At 43.8% G+C, this 17,179-nt stretch overlaps 1 protein-coding gene across 1 annotated transcript in view; it reads left to right on the forward strand.

The window, feature by feature from the left end:
- LOC144772156 (pepsin A-like) overlaps positions 1-17,179 on the forward strand; it is a 48,122-nt gene that overhangs the window by 8,743 nt on the left and 22,200 nt on the right. The window contains exons 4-5 of the mRNA XM_078656304.1: positions 9,389-9,507; positions 13,195-13,391. Of these exons, the coding sequence (XP_078512430.1) occupies positions 9,389-9,507; positions 13,195-13,391 (316 nt within the window). The remainder of the gene's footprint in view (positions 1-9,388; positions 9,508-13,194; positions 13,392-17,179) is intronic.

The following is a 17,179-nucleotide window of genomic DNA, read 5'->3' on the forward strand; positions in this document are numbered from 1 at the left end:
TAGCAGATCAATGGGGTGGATAAATAACATTTAGCCCCAACACGAGGATTGTTGTTCAGAAGTGTCCCCTAGAAGGTACTTATGCATCAACAATGTTCACTTGAAGGCCTTGGAGCGAAGAGTGCTCTCGGAGGCCGGAGGGGATAGAGGGATGTCCTTTACCCTGAAGGGTGAATACTGGTCTCTCCTAACATGTTCCTGTTGCATTAGCAATACTAGCTAGCTGGTGTATTACAAGAATGTTCACACAAACAAAATGTGGGTACATAACTCACATTCAAAGAGTTTTCAAAGGCATTGGGGAGAGGGGTTGACCTAATGGCTAGGGCGTTCGACCTCGAATCTGGGGAACCGGGTTCGAGTCTCGGCAATGACGCTGAACATCCTGTGATTCTGGGCAAATCACTTAATCTCCCCGGGCCTATCCAAAATGAATGTGTCCTCTTGTAATGCAACTGGTGCTATGCAAAGCGCTCTGATACCCGATTCGGGTCAAGTTTGCGCAGCACAACCTGTACTTAGGACTGTACATTAATAACGTAGTAGTCACTTTAGAAGAACCACCATCCTCAGCATTGCTACTAGAGAATGTATTGATTAGGTACCTGCTCTACGCAGATGGCCTTGCCCGCTCACTTAAAGCTCTAAAAAAGAGATTTCTATTGCACAGTACTGCAGCATAAAGTGCCTGAAAATAAGTAAAACTACCACCAGTCCAAGGCAATGGTCTTCAAAAAAATCATAGGTGAAATAATAACAAAAAACAGTTTTTGGGGTTTTGGCTGTTCATTTTATTGTCTTGCCTTCTTGCATTGCATCACATCTGCCTCTGTGATATCGTTTTTCATTTTTGCCATATGCACCTCGCTTTGTTTCTCTTACTCAGGGAAGACATGCTAGTCTGTCCCGCCAGCAGTATGTGCCGACTGCCTTTGCAATATGTCACGATGTCTACTGTTACTTTTAATGATAAAATCAATAAAACACATTTAAAACTAAAAAACTGCTTTTGGTAAAGGAGGACATCTAATTAATTACACCTCGGGCCAAATTTATCAAGGTTTTGCATTGAACTAGTGCCACACAGGGGGTCGCAACGGCAACACAAATCCTAAGTGAGATGTATCATGCCACCTCAGCCCACTTTGTGCGGCCTTACATGGCTTGAAACATCTGGAGTAACACAACATACATCTCTGCGTTGCGTTACTCTGCCCCAGGGAGACACTCCATGGGAAGAGCGTGGTGTTCACACGCATCCACCCTTGGATTTTGCTGCATTTCCAGATTTACAATCAGTGGTAGACCTGGGAATGCTCCCACATTTTATACCTCCCCTCTTAAGGCATCGCAGGGAGAAATATATTTATTTCTCCTTATGTTTTCCTCTTTCTACCTGCGCTTCCTTCTGCAGCACATATCAAAAGAGGAAAATGCTTGTGCGGATTATTTTTGTGCCGAAAGATGTCCCTGCCCTCAACGCAGGCACCGTTGTACCATGACGCCAGTGTGTCTGCATTGACGATAGGCAGCCAAGAGTGAGCCAGCACTAGGAAAGGACAGGAATGTGCATTATAATGTTAAATATGGTGCATTCCTGCAAAGAGAGAGGGGGATCAGCGAGGGAGTCAGAGACAAATAGAGGCATGGAAAGAGTGGGCTTGAGAAAGAAAAAGATAAAAAAGACGTAGTGAGAGTAAGAGGTAGAGAACAAAGTGTGATGGCCGCAAACAAGCACCGAAGTTCAAGAGAATCCTAAATGTATGACTTTGTTTGAATGGTATCATTATGACCACGCCTCACCTCAGTGCTTGGTGACTGTGTGGATCCAGCTTGGGGCACAGTTTCTTGACTTAGTGGCCTGATTACAATCTTGGCGGATGGGTTACAGCATCACAACGGTGATGGATAGCCAAGCTGATGGGATTCATATTTTGGCGTTTGGAATATCAATTACCGTTGTGAGAGCGTAACCCATCCTTCAGGATTGTAATCAGGCCCTCAGTGGTGCAAACTTTCAACACTCCTGACTCCCTTCCTTCTCCTGCTCTACACAGTTATCAGCATTTGCACCATCCTTGCACCCTGAATCCTATTACAGTACATTAGGGATCGCATTTGCTTGGGCAGCCCCTTCTGTAACGCAGGTCATTTAGTGCAAACTTAGCACCGGTGTGACCTACATGGAGCCGATAGGGGTCTACTCACAGATACAGGTGTCAGGATTCACCTATATAGAACTATCTCCAGGGGGAGTAAATGAGAGAATCTTTCTCCTTTACAATGTTTCCATATTACAGATGCAGGTGTATTTGGCAGTTGATGCTGTTCCAAGATATTATGCATTTCATTTTTCGAATTCCAACCTAAATGTTTTTTAATGTCTATCTTTTATTGATTTTAGTATTTAATGTTCTCCGACTAATCAGTGCGATTTAACAATTCTGTATTATTTGACATATTTAATGAATTTTATCGATGTATGTATGGATAAAAAAGACTTTTTGTTATATGGATTTAAAAAAAAATATATATATTGTAATATTTGATTAATTTAATAAACTCTACTTACTACTGCACTGTGGTTAGTGCAAAATCAGGAGACCCGCTTCACAGCTATAGTGAACAAGCTCCGTACAAGGTTGTAGGCACAGCCAGGAAAGAGCCATTACCCAGATTGGTTATTTTAAGCACCATTTGGTGCCTTTCCCAAAGCTGTCCATTACCCCATGTCCCATCCCCAAAGTTTGGAGGGGGTTGGTTTATGGCTGCAAAGCTCTCTTGCCTCTTTCTGGTGCATTCAAGATATCTTGTGGCTTCAATTCCTTCTACATCAAACACCTTTATTTGTCAGTAGAGACAGAGAGATGCTTCCTCGTGGGCCTAGAGCCTGTGTTCACAGCTGGAGTTCAAGAGATGGTGGATGCTTTGTATGTATTTATATAATATTTGTAATGTGCGACTATCACTCCAAGGGAGCATCATGGCGGCCAGCAGGATACTATGGAATGCTCAGAAAGATAATGCAGAGCTCAGATAAGTGAAAGGCACAGGGAGTCTGTGGCTCCAAAACTCCATGTTTTAGGGATTTCCTGAAGTTTAGTTCTGAATAAATGAATTGGGGCCCTCCAGGGAGTAGACTTCAGGCTTTGGCACCGAGAACGGCTATCGATTCCTCCCCTTTGTATTGCATCTGGAAGGTGGAGGTTTAAGAAGATTTGCTGATGAGGATCTAAGGCGGCGTGTCGTCCCATAAGGCATAAACCTAGCCGTTAGGTATTTAGGTCCTGATGCTCATTAACCTCTAAAGGTCATTACCAAGATCTTAAATAGCACTTGTTTTTGAATGGGTAACCAGTGAAGTAACTTTAGGGCTACTGAGGCAGAGGAGCGGCTTGGTAAGGCATGCTGCTGCATGATCGACTGTCTGAAGTTTTTTTAGGATTGACTTGTTTATGCCTGCTTACAGGCTATTACAGTAGTCCAGTCTAGAAGTAATTAGGGCCACTGTCCCAGTCTTTCTCTCCATACAAGGGACTAAGACAAGGAACTACTTCCAAGGTTCTTGCCTGCATCCATCGTGTTAGAGGGGGAGGAGTATCCTTGGGCCACCATGAGCTAGGAATGAAAATGTTGGACTTTCCTAGTAGCATGATCTCAGTGTTTGGGTATTTCATCTCAGGTGATTACATTGCATCCAGTGAAAGACTTCTGTGAGACATGGTTGGAAATTCCCTTCTACATTGGTAGAGAGTGTGTCTAACACTAGAATTAATTGAGTATTATCAGCATGAGAGATGTTTTCAATATTAAAAGATGATATAGATTCTATAAGGGGAGCCATGTATACTTAAACTGCCCTGGGCTTAGGGTAGGAATCCTGCAGGACACCAGAATGCAAATGTTTCTCTGTTGACTGGTAGTGTCCCAGAGTGACTACTTGCCTCTGGTTGGTAAGGAATGACTTCAGCCAGGCTAGGGCCAAGTGGAAAATGCCCCAGGTCTTCAGACGGTGCACCAGCATGTCATGGGAGACGGTATGAAATGCGGATAATAAATCTAATAGAATCAGCCCTGTATTTTTCCCCCGTCCAAGGCAAATTTGAGGGTCTCCATAGTGTGTAATAGTGCGTATTCCATAGAATGTTTGGGCCTAAAACTCAATTGGCTCAGATGCAGGATATTAGCCTCTTCTAAGAAAGAAGTCAGTTGATTATTGACTCATTTCTCAGTCACTTTACTGAGGCAAGGTAGGAAAATGGGCCAGAGGTCAGAGAGGGTAATAGGATTGGTTACTTGGTTTTTCTGAAGGGGTTTGACTGCTGCAATTTTCAGCCTGAGGGTACTTCTGCAAAGGGGAGTGAGGAATTCATTATTTGGTTAATGTTTGGGTTGACAATCTCTATAATAGTGTGTAGTTCCTCCACGGGGTAGGGGTCAAAAGGGGAATCCTGACTTGCAAGCGAGAATTTATTTATTTATTTGTGGGTATTTATAGAGCGCGACCTATCGCTCCGGAAGGAGCATCTTGGCGCTAAGCGTTTGTATGGAAATTGGTGGGACATCTAGATGGCTGCCATCACAAAACTGTCAGATTGCTGGTAAATCCAAGTTTTCAGGTGTTTCCTGAAAATACTTTCTGAATTGATAAGTCTTAGGTTTAGTGGCAGGTTGTTCCATGCCCTTGCTGCCAAGACTGTGAAGGTTTTACCTCCCCTAGTTTTATATTTAGACCTCGGGATTTTGGTGAGGTTGCCGCTGGAAGATCTAAGGTAGCGCACTGGGTCGTAATGCACAAAACGCTTGGCAAGATACTTTGGCCCTGTGTTTTTCAAGGCTTTAAAAACTGTAAATAAAAGTTTATAGAGAATCCTCTTATGCAGAGGTAGCCAATGAAGAGTATTTAGTGCTGCGGAGGCTGAGGATTTTCTGGGTCGTTTTAGGACTAGTCTTGCCGCAGCGTGTTGAACACTCTGCAATTTCTTCAGAGTGGCCCTTTTTATTCCCGCCATCAACCCATTGCAGTAGTCTAGTCGGGAGAGTATTAGAGCGACTACGACAGATTTCCTAGCTGCAATGGGGAGAAAGTCGAAGAATTTCTTAAGAGATTTGATGAGGCCGAAGCAACGACCAGCTGTGATTCTGACGTGCTCATCGAAAGAGAGGGTCGCATCAAATTGAACTCCCAGGTTACGCGCGGAGATCACTGTGTTAGGTGGGGCCGTTGAATCCTTTGGCCACCAATCCTTGGGGCAGAAGAGATGGTCTTTGCCTAGTGGGAGGATTTCCGTTTTCCCGCTATTACATTTCAAATGGTTCTTCTTTAACCATTGAAACACCTCCTTGAGGCAGTTCTGGAACCTCTGTTCTGCGTCCGTACAAGTTTTGTCAATCGAGACGACTAGTTGGGTGTCGTCCACGTATGACGTGACTAGGATCCCATGCAACTCTATCACAGCAAGGAGGGGTGCCACATAGATGTTAAAAAGCAATGGGCTTAAAATGGACCCTTGCGGCACGCCGGATGAAATGGTTTTCTCACTGGATAGATGGGGACCCAAGGAAACAGATTGAAACCTATTAGTAAGGAAGGATGTAATCCATGCCAGCGCTGTATCTGTCATGCCAATCTCTCTCATCCTATCAATCAGGATGACATGAGAGATGGTGTCGAACGCTGCCGTTAGATCAAGCAGGATGAGGACAGCTTTCCTGCCCTCATCCTGTAGGAACTTGCTGGAGTCAGTGAGTTCGATCAGGGCGGTTTCGGTGGAATGTCTAGGACGAAAGCCTGACTGTTGTGGGTGGAGGATGTTGTGTTCGTCCACAAAAGCTTTTAACTCCTGATACACCATCTGTTCCGTGATTTTTCCTAACACTGGCAGAAGTGATATTGGGCGCATGTTCGACAGATCCGTTGTTGCTTTGTTGGGTTTCTTCATTAGGGGCTTCACGATGGCTTTTTTCCATTCATTTGGAACTTCCCCTGAATTTAGAGACGCGTTTACGATCGCATTGATGTTGGGGTTGACTGCGTCAATTAAATGATGTAATATACGGGAAGGACATGAGTCCGTAGGCGCCCCGGATTTACAGGCCAGGATAGCTTTGCGAGTCTGTTGGAGGGAGACAGGTTGAAAGCATCCCAGAGTGTGTTGGGTGTTAACGTCCTGATTAAGTGGTTCAAAGATCGAAGTGGCTGAGGGCGGAAGGAAATCCTTCTGGATGATTGTGATCTTTTTCTCGAAAAAGTCAGCAATTTGGTTGCATAAAGTTTCCGACTGAGGAATTTCGGGTTGGAGGGCCTTGGGGTGGGTGAATGATTTTACAATCGAGAAGACCTTACTCTGCTTCTGATGGGCGTTATTGATGACTTTAATATAGTAGTCTTTCTTGGCAGTTTTTATGCTTGCGAGGTATAATTTTTTCTGGTGGGTATAGATGATTTTAGATGCCTCATCGTATGTTTTCCTCCATTTCCTTTCTTTTATTCTGCAAAGCAGACGGGTCTCTGTTAAAGCCTGTGTATACCACGGTGCACTCAGTTTCCTTCTAGAGGACTGAGCATGGCCACTTTTAGGGTTAGAGTTTTCTAGGATGATTTGATCCATCCAATCATGAAAGTTGCGTGAATCTACGGACGCATTACCTACCGGCTTTGGTGTCTGAGCCAATAGTTGAGAGTCTAACTTAATGCAATCAGCAACCTTTTTCCAATTTACTGCGAAAGTTGGTGAAGATCGCTTTTTTATTGGAGATGTTTTCTCTCGTTGGTGGATTTCAAAGGGAATAAAGTTGTGATCTGTCCAAATTTGGGGAATGGGTGCGGATGTTGTCAAAGTGCCTAAATTGGAGCATATGCCATCAAGTGTGTGGCCGGCTTGATGAGTAGGGGCGGTCACCAATTGTTTCAGGCCAAAGATATTCAGGGTGTGTTGAAAGCAGATGGCATGTGGGTCATCGGGCGACTCCAATTGCAGGTTCATATCTCCCATCAGAGTAAAGTGGGGGTAACGCAACATGAGAGGCCCTAGGATGTCGGCCAAGGAGTCTATGAAGGGGGTGGCGTTACCTGGAGGGCGGTATATTAAGCCCCCCGAGAAAGAGGTAGAGGCATTAAACTTGATCGAGAATCCGATACTCTCTCCTCCCTTGTGTATGCCCAGGTCAAACGTATGGCATGGGAGGGACTTTTTTATGATGAGTGCAACTGCCCCACCGCGACCGATTGGTCTGTCTTGTCTGAAGATGGTAAAATCGGGTGGGAGTGCGGTGACCAAATCGGGATTGGAAGAGTCGTTGAGCCACGTCTCTGTTATCAAGAGAAAGTCAAGTTCATGATCCATAATTAGATCGTGGATATCTTGACTGTGGCAGCACAGTGAGCGGGCATTTATTAAACCTCCCTTGAAACTGGGGCTACTGGGATTTTGCTGAAGGACATTTTTGGGTGTTTCTGGATATATCCACGGGGTCGTCCGTCGACAGTAAAAACATGAAAATGCTTGACGTGAGTGTTCCACGCTAATGGTGTAAACTGATTGAAGACTCGGTCTATCATTCTGGGATTCTGAAGGGGATATCATCCTAAAATCAGTTTTTACATTTTGTATTTTCTTTGAAAACAAATTAGCAATTTGATTACAGAGGGTCTGTGATGGGGTATATCACGTTCAAGTATTTTAGGGTGTGTAAATGATTTCGCAATTTTCAAAAGAGTTTTTCAGTCTGAGTCAGCAAGCGTAAGTAGTTAGTATAGTGGACTTTCTTTTCTACTTTAATTTGTTAATGGTAGGCTTTGAGTGCCATTCTTCATTGTATCAGCTCCTCTAATTTACAGTCTCTTCGCCATCTACACTCTAGCTGTCCACAATGCAGATGTAACTCTGTCAGCTTTTGTGTATACAAAGGAGCTGAGACTTTGGTAGTTAATTTCTGTTTTGAAGGGACTGGAGGGACAAAGGTATGATTAGGCGTAGATATCCAGGAGTTAAATGTGTCTAATGTTGGAGTCCTTGATGGGATAGGCCAAGGCATCAGGTGATCAGGTGCATCAGTGCTGAGGTCCGAATCAGCTTGCATTTCATTCCATTTATGCACAGTTTTGGGGATGACCGAATTGGGTCCCAAATGGGTATTAGTGCTCTGACGTCTAATCACAGAGGGGATATAATTGTGGTCTGGCCATGATAAGGTAACTGGAGAGTTAACCTTAAGGGTACCAAGGTTTGAGAAAATCCCATTGAGCGTTTGTCCAGCACAAGGTGGGGAGGGAGGTACCCACTGATCGAGACCCAGGGTCTCTAAGGTATCTAAGAAATGTATAACTCTGCGTTCGTTATTACAGTCTAAATGAAGGGTTAATAACCCCGAGTAGGGTGAAGGTCAAATATCTAAGAGTGAGAGGGCTTAGGTGTCTAAGAAGCGTAGATTTGGAATTGGGGGGGCTATAGATCAAAGATCCAGAGAAGGAGGCTGAACATTCAACTTGGGAGCAGAAGTCAAGACTTTCCGCAGCTTTAGGACATGTAAGTTTGAATGTAGAGCATTCGAGCTTAATGTGATATATTATAGTGACCCTTCACCCGTGATTCAAGTCTATCTTGTCTATGTATTAGATATCCAGGGAGGAGGGCATGAACGATGCCCAGACGGCTTCTTAAGCCATGTTTCCATGACAAAAAGGCAGTCTAGGTTGAGATCTAAGACCATCTCATAGATGTTTTGGGGGCAACATCCTTTACAACGCAACTTTTACCACGCAGTGCCTTTACGACGCAACTTTTACAACGCAAACCATTACAACGCATTGCGCAGGGGGGCGCTCTAGGATAGGGAATAGGTTTAATTTACCATCCAACACCTTCCCTACTATCCACGGGGACTGGAGTTGGAATAGTAAATTAAACTATTCACTATCTAGCGCTCCAAAGAACTATGCGTTGTAAAGGCATGCGTTGTAAAAACAGCGTTGTAAAGGCATGCGATGTAAAAGCATGCGTTGTAATGTCATACATCCATGTTTTGGACTTGCTTACACAAAGACTTTCAGGTGATCAATATTGATAAAAACAAGTGGTGCTTCTATGTAGATTCCACCATTTCTAATGTTTGCCAGTTTACTCTCTTGTTACCAGCACAGTTTTACTAGGGGTAAGGGTTGAACTTTTCACAATGGTGCACTAGAGCTGGAGAACAAAATCTGATCTCAGCCATCGGTTCAAGCAGGGACTCTGTCAAGGTTTCACAAAAGAGAAAGAAGACCCAGCACCTTTCCATTGAACGAGAGTGTGGCAAATGGTCAATTGTGGTATCATTCAAATGTTCTTAGCTGATACGTGATCTTATCTTCCATGTCGTTAAGCATTAAACACTTCTATATCCGCAGACAATCACTGGCGTTTCGATTCAGCCAGTTCTTCAACATTCAAGTCCAACAATGTACAGAGTGTCCTTCCTTATGGCATGGGAAGCGTGTCCGGAGTCCTGGCCAATGACACTGTCCAGGTAAGTGGACTTAAGAATGTGCATGAGTTTTGCAGACTTTGACCATGTTTGGGCTACACATGAGACAGAGAACAGAAACCAGGGTATCACTAGGGCTGATTGTTTTTGTTGAGGGAGGTGTCCCTTCCTACACAAAAACAATCATCCTCGCAACGCAGGCACACTTACACCATGGTGCAAAGGTGTCTGGGTTGGCGCATGGCATCCAATTGTGCGCCAGCGCCGGGGAGAGCTCTGAGAAACGTCAAATTAATGTACATATGAGCATCCCTGCTCTTTGGAAGTAACACAGAACAGCACAGCCAAATAGCTTGCGGCACAGTGCTGTGTTACTTCCTTGTAAATATGGCACCTAGTCCCTGCTTTACAAGGTCAGTAAACTAACTGCTATTGCCTGAAAAATCGATACGATCTACTTGATGATAGCGGCTACTTTGAAAAAATGTCCACCAGGAAGATGAAAGCCAGGGTACACTGACTATTTTGCCTGTCATATTTGGTACCTCTCCTGCTACAGTGCTTCAGAGTCCAATGTGAAGATAAAGGGATGCACCTGGTTTGGCTCTTCAAAGGGCCACCTTCAAAATGAACCTTTAAGCTGATTGGAGAGGTGACTGAAAGCCATCAGGGTAATCTTAGAGTGCACAAGCTGAGGCTTGTACCTAAAGTAGGTGCCGATATGTTCTAACAGAGAACAGAGACAAAAAAACATTCGGCTGTAGGTGTGGTGGCTCAAGCCAGATAATGCAGATTTAATGATCTTAACACACTCCATCTAGCAACTGTTTCTATAAGTTCCACCAGGGCATAGATCCCAGAAATCACACATTAGCACAGACAAACATACTTGTTTGGCTTAAAATATGCGGGCAATTTAAAACGCCGCGCCTCTAGGGAGATGAGTCACGTTGTAAAGCCCTGCGTCACATTATACCTGCACCTTGTATAGTGGAGTGGTGTGGCTTACTTGTTAAAGGCGGCAGACCCAGAAGCAGAGAACAGCTGGGGACCAGGGTTCAATTCCCGACGCGGCAGGGTCGTGGACCAGGGTCAGCGGACTCGATAATTCTCGCCTCGGTGCCTACTTTAACCACGGATCACACTTGGCAACTCTGGGCATTAGCTTGCCTCATCTCTACAGCGGCCCGCCACATTCGCCGGGGATGCCTGGTTTCACCTTGGAGATACCCAGTAGGGACCATCTCACAGGGATAGCCAGGACGGGTTCCCCAGCGGTCTACAGCGCCACGATGCCTCAGGGCAGCAGTGTGCTTTACAAGACACATACATTTACATTTACATAATGTATGCAGGGTGGGCGTTCCAATGCTGGAAGGCTTCGTAAAAGTGGCTCAGTGAAATCTACAAGATTCCACTGCGTCACTTCTAGGATGCCAACGCGTCAAAACCTTACGCCTGCTTGTAACAGGCATAAGGAGAGACGCAGTGTAGTGGTGCAAAGGTTTCTGAGGGTGGCACAGGGAAAGTCTCTACAGATGTGTCACTTTCTTGTAAATCTGCCACTCAATATTGGGGCTTATTTACAAGCCCCTTGCGCCACCTGTATGTCATTTTTCTCATGTTAATAATGAGGCAAAAGTGGCGCAAGAGGCATGTATGCCAGCCCCCATTGTGTTTAATAACAAGCATATATTATATTTCCCTATATTAAAATTAGAAGCAGGCTTTGGTGCCTGATTAAGGTTTTTGTGCCCCCAAGCGGCAGAGGTATAGAAATTGAGGCGGAATTTACATGAGTGTAGCAGTCTGCAGCAGATAATCACAGCCCATGATAAAGTGATGGGATCACTCCTGAGCCAGGACACTTGGAAGTCATTACTAGATCCCCCACAGGGGGGTTTGAGGCTCTCACTAATCATGATACACTTTAGTTTTATAATTCATCGATTCTATTGAGACTGAATTCCTAATTTCTACTGAATTGTTGCAATCCTATGTTGTAATCCATAATAACTGCCTCCATTGCATCTTCATTTGATGCTTCAACCTGAATCTTTCTGCTGGTGTCAGAGTAGAGAAGTTCCTTCCTTTGCAAATTAATTATCTCCAACATAGATTTCTCGCCTCAGGTGTTTGCAGATGGGTGTAATACCCGTGATGCCTTTACTTGTCCTCCCCTCTGTAATTCATGAAACCGATCCTCCTAACCATTGTCTATTACATGCAGGTAACCTCTCCAAAGACACCTGGGTCATTCAGGAGTCACCCAACGCTGTTTCCTTCCTTTGTCAGCATGAATTATTAGCCAATTTTTTTGAAAAAAATTAAATCCTGAAATAGACAATAGACAATGGAGACCTCACTGAGAATATGTTTACCCTTTAATGTTCTAGAAGGAGACTCCTAATCTCAAAACAACCTGACCCTTGGCATCATCTACCTTTCTGCCTTCTTATGCCTGACCCAAGTTAGCGAAGGGGATGGGATCAAGGATTCTTGTTTTCAATGTCTGGATGCCCAATGGCTGGGGGTTTCATCAACCATTCAAACAAGGGGGCCCCTGATGCAGATATGAGGCAGAGAGAGCAGGGGAACAATCAAAGAGCAATCAAAAGAGACACTGCTGAATCTTCATGAAGAGAGATGCATAACGCTGAACAAAGTTCTAAGTGATATGAGACATAAAGGGAATGTCCAATGCCCATATGCTTTAATACCTGAGAGGTGGATCAGACGCTTAAAAAAACATCCGAGCAAGATCGCGGCTTGTACACATCCGAGACGCCAAGCACTTTCCCTTTATGCCTCATATCACTTAGAACTTTGTTCCGCATTATGCATCTCTCTTCATGAAGATTTGGTTGTGCCCATTATCCTCTGGACAGTCACATGCTGGCCTTATTTTGGAGCCCTTCATGCATTATGTATTAATTTGCGTAATCACTCTGTCTGCCCTTCAAAGACATGGGTAGTCGCTCTGGATATCTAACCCAGGTGCTTCATATTTCCTTTGCTTGCACACAAACCTGTCGCCCTGAAGAAGGTGTGACCCAAATGTGGGTCTGACACCGAAATGCGCATCGGCGCTGGAGCCCTTGTGCCTCCCTTGTTGGCATCTCCCACTTGGAGAAAAAAATCAGACTATGGACTGTATCAGTGCTTTACAGAGACAACCAACTGATCTTGGATTTTCCTTATCACCCTATACTATCTGATTTTTCTATTGTTGTGAATCTTTTCTTGGATTAATTGATTGTGTAAAGCACCATTTATTGCATTGTTATCTGATGGAACATTTGAGTATGTTTAAGTCAGCGTTTGACCGTTTGCTTGAAAGATTGTGTGTGTGTGGCTTAGGATGATTGTACAGTTTGTGGAAATGTATTGTCTTGTGTGTATTTTCTACTATGTTAACCAAATAATCGAAATAAATATGATATCCCCCAACTCACAAGTATTCCTTATTATAATTGGGATGGGAACCCTGTGCAAGAATCTTTCTGTCTATATCAGTGACATATAGCACTTCATAAAAAAAGTTTCAGTCATTGTGTCTCTTTTGATTGCTCTTTGGGGGTTTATCAAGCGGTGTGATAGAAGGGATGTCCTGTCTTACTCACTAGGTTATATTTCATGTTCCTGCTTTTTCTTTTCTTTAATGAAGGTATTCACATATTAAATTACAAAGATAAGTCTGAACATTTTCTGATGTCTTTCTCCTTTGAGATTGGAACTCTTGAGGTCACCAACCAGGCCTTTACTTTGACCTCTGCTGAAGACAACGTCTTTGCCAATTTTCCTTTTGATGGCATCCTGGGACTGTCATATCCCGATATGTTTGGTGATGGAACGACCACAGTATACGACAACATGTGGAAGCAGGGTTTGATCCCCGAAGACCTTTTCTCTATCTACCTGAGCAGGTAGGTGAAGTTTCCTCTGGTAATAGGAAAAGGTTGAACAGAGTAAGATGTCAATCAAAGAAAGCATTCCCATTTAGAATTGAGTGAAGTTTTTTGCCTGAAAACCAGAATTCTGTCACTGAAATAAGACGACTAACAGGAAGCATATTACTATTTAACAATTTGCAGGCACCACATTTTCTGCAATAGTGTGGCAAGCAGAAGCTGAACATGTACACACAATACTCTAACTACAACCACATTAAAGGTGCTAAACAAAAGGGGTATAAAAAACTGGAAAGACCTAAAACATTGTTAATTTTGCTTTCAACCCGCATCTCCTGTTTAATAATCCAGAATGCTTCCTGCAGTCACCATCTACTGTCTCTTCCACCTCTCCTTGGGCCTTCGGTCACATGCTCAACCAATATAGATACAAGATGGCACTTGTCTAAATTCACCAAACTGCTACAGAGTATCACAGTTCCTCACCATTTTAAATTTTGGTTTTGGTTTTATGAGCTTGCATTATTACATTGTGTTTTTAGGCCTGATCAACAAGTCACATTCCACAAATATATATGTTTGAATAAACTACCTACTCTCCCTCTTCTTTCCTTCACCCTACTTCAAATATTCAGAGCACCCCAGTCCCCAGGCATTCCCAGCAAATGCAAGGCACAGACAAGAGCATTGCCTGAATTGGATTCATATGGCCTTGAGTCAGAATCCCTGTTCTTATGAAACATATACGGTAAGGTTCAATCATGTGTCTTATCCTGCAGCCCTCACTGCCAAGCCGCACAATCAAACACATACCAAAACCACCCAAACACTTAAATAGCATTTCCATAACACAAGGGACCAACCTCATACACATCTCACTAACTATGACACACCCTCAAACTACAGAACAATGCTCCCTCTACAGTACTCCAAGGAGCAAATGTCACATAACTCATCACCTCTCACAAGATAGAGACCCTCTTCAGAAGCCTGGTTCAAACTCACATCCTTCCATGTCCTTCTTCCCACAGGCTACATCATCCATCATGTGCACTGCGCACTTAAGAAGGAAAGATGCTTTGCTTTCATTCATGAGTAATCCTAGTTCTTCCCCCTAGGCTCGTAAGTGACGCACAAATATATGGAGCTGCTGCTATGTCATGTCCCACTCTCTGCAGCTGAAAACTCCACCTTCCATCTCACCTTCAGGCCTCCCAAGCAGAACAAGGCCTTCATGGATAAATGTTCACATCAATTCACCACCTCACCCATCCAACATGCTGGTATCACCTCCCAGACAACACAAATTCAAAGCAAACAAGAGGCACCCTCTTCAGCCTGATTGATGTACTAAATGTAGTGCAGAATTTTACACAACCAACAGACTCAAACACCATATCCTCAACTTCGTCTTCTCAATATCACCAATAATCCAATGCAAACTTCCCTTATGCCTGAGTTGGACCGACCACTTTGCCATGCCTATTTCTATTGTCAACATCCTACCAACAAACTTAGGTCAATACAAAAGATAAGACCAAACTTTCTGATCCTTCAAAGACATATCCATAGACAAGCTATTATTTGAACTCATCTTTCAATCTTCTGTGTCCGGGGCCACCACCCGTCTAAACAACTTCAACACTTTTTTGTAAAACTCTGAACATCCAGGCCCCAATTAAAAAACCCACACGTGCAAGTCAGAGCCTTCAGCTCCGTGATACTATAAACACCTTGCTGGCAATAAATGATCTATCTGCAGACAAAAAAGAAAATGGAGGAAAGGCATCATTTCTAATGTCCTCATGGTACTAAAGTCCCTCCGTGCACACACAGATGGCTCATCGCATCTGCCAAAGCATGGTATTATGCCACCACCATCACTGAAGCAACCAACAGAAGCAGAACTCTTTTCAAGACAATCAAGCATTGATAAACCCCCTGCTGTACCCACCTATTCACCACTCCATAGAAAAGCACAATGCCATCAACCTATCCTCCAGTGTAAAGTACAAAATATCCAACAGCACATCAATGACACCAAGCCTGATTCAACTCTTACATCTGGTCCCTCGCACTGGTCAACCTTCAAAGTCCATATGTTGCACTTTACACTGATATACTCAATCCCTCAGAGCAACTTCTTATGAAAATTATATGGTACCCTCATCCTTCATCAAAGCTGTCTCTGGAGTTGCTCTCTCACCTTTGGTCACCATTGTCAATGCCTCCCTCACTCCAGGCATCTTTGCAGATGCTCTCAAGACTCCTAAAAGAATCCTAAACTGGACCCGATGACCCCCCCAATCTACTATCCCATCACTCACCTAGTGTTCATCAGCAAGATCTTTGTTAAAACAGTAAATGATGAACTCTAGTATCACGGCTCTTGAAAACTAGCATCATTTGCACAGTATCTCCTCAGATTTTTGCCCTCCCTGATTTTCTTGGCCGTAGAACTCTGTGCATGTTGCCCCTGCTAACCTGAGGTAAAGTGTTGTGTTCCACTCCCCCTAACATGAAGAAATGGGCATCCCACGATTAGAATGTTTAACTACCTGTAAGTCCTTAGTATATAAAACCAGGGTGCAACCGGGGCCTGTAAGTTAAATGTCACCGGTGGACTGCAGCACCTATTGTGCCGTTCACTCCAGTGAAAATATAAACATGACTGCCGACCTCTCACAAATAGGCTGGCCGTCCAGGTTTTAACAGCCTGCAAATTCAACCTCCCAAAATAACCCATTTTGAAAGGTCTACACAATCTTTATGAATATTAATAGGTTATTCCTAAGTAGGCCTTACTTCCCGTAAGGCATGGTGCATGGTATTTGAAAATAGGAATGTTAAACATGTCCTTACAGTGAAAGAGCCCTAAAGGGTATTTTAACTGTGGGAGGGTTGGCTGTTCCATTGGGATATATGACGGTACCACGCGTACTTTTACAACGCGTACCGTTACAACGCTACTTTTACCACGCAAGTCGTTACAACGACTTGCGTGGAGGGGCGCTGGATAGTAAATTTTTTAATTTACTATTCTAACTCCAGTCCCCGTGGACTCTAGGGAAAGGAGTTGGATAGTAAATTAATCTATTTACTATCCTGGAGCGCCCCCCAGCGCAAGTCGTGGTAACGACTTGCGTGGTAAAAGTAGCGTGGTAACGGTACCGCGTTGTAAAAAATGCGTGGTTACCGTTGTATACCTTCCATTGGAAAGTATTTGGATACCATATTAAATGTAGTAATGTTATCTCTGCCTAGGAAAGGGCAGCAAGGTTCATGTTTTACAATTATGTATTACAAGCCCAATTAATAGGTGAAGTCTGATTTATAATAAATATTTTAAAACTTTAGAAAGTTAGCATTTACCTGCCTAAAGTCTCTAGACACCCATTTGCTTGGTCTTCCAGCTATCACCCATGGACTGAACAGATGTTTTATGAAGGATGAACATGGTCCCAGAGCTCAGAAAAAAGCCTCAGGTGTGTGGAGGTGTTCTGTTTCTCTGGCTGACCATCTGGGCAGGTACTTAATTACCTTCAAAGAAGCCTGCTCTGTCACAGGGAGAAATAGTTAACATTTGGGCCTGTCATCGTCCTCTGTCCCACAAGCCAGTTGAGCACAAGTCCCAATGGGTGAAAAGCTGCTCTCAGAACTGGCTTAGACTGACCACAGGGTAGGGGTTGCTCATTTCCCTGCACATACCTCTGAGGCGGGCAAAAGAGCTCTGCACAGGGGTGGAATGTTTCTGTGATATTAGTTTTGTGAAGAGTGAGGCACACAGGACGTGTTGCTAAGCT

This window comes from Lissotriton helveticus, chromosome 8 (assembly GCF_964261635.1).
Source record: "Lissotriton helveticus chromosome 8, aLisHel1.1, whole genome shotgun sequence".
Classification (NCBI taxonomy): domain Eukaryota; kingdom Metazoa; phylum Chordata; class Amphibia; order Caudata; family Salamandridae; genus Lissotriton; species Lissotriton helveticus.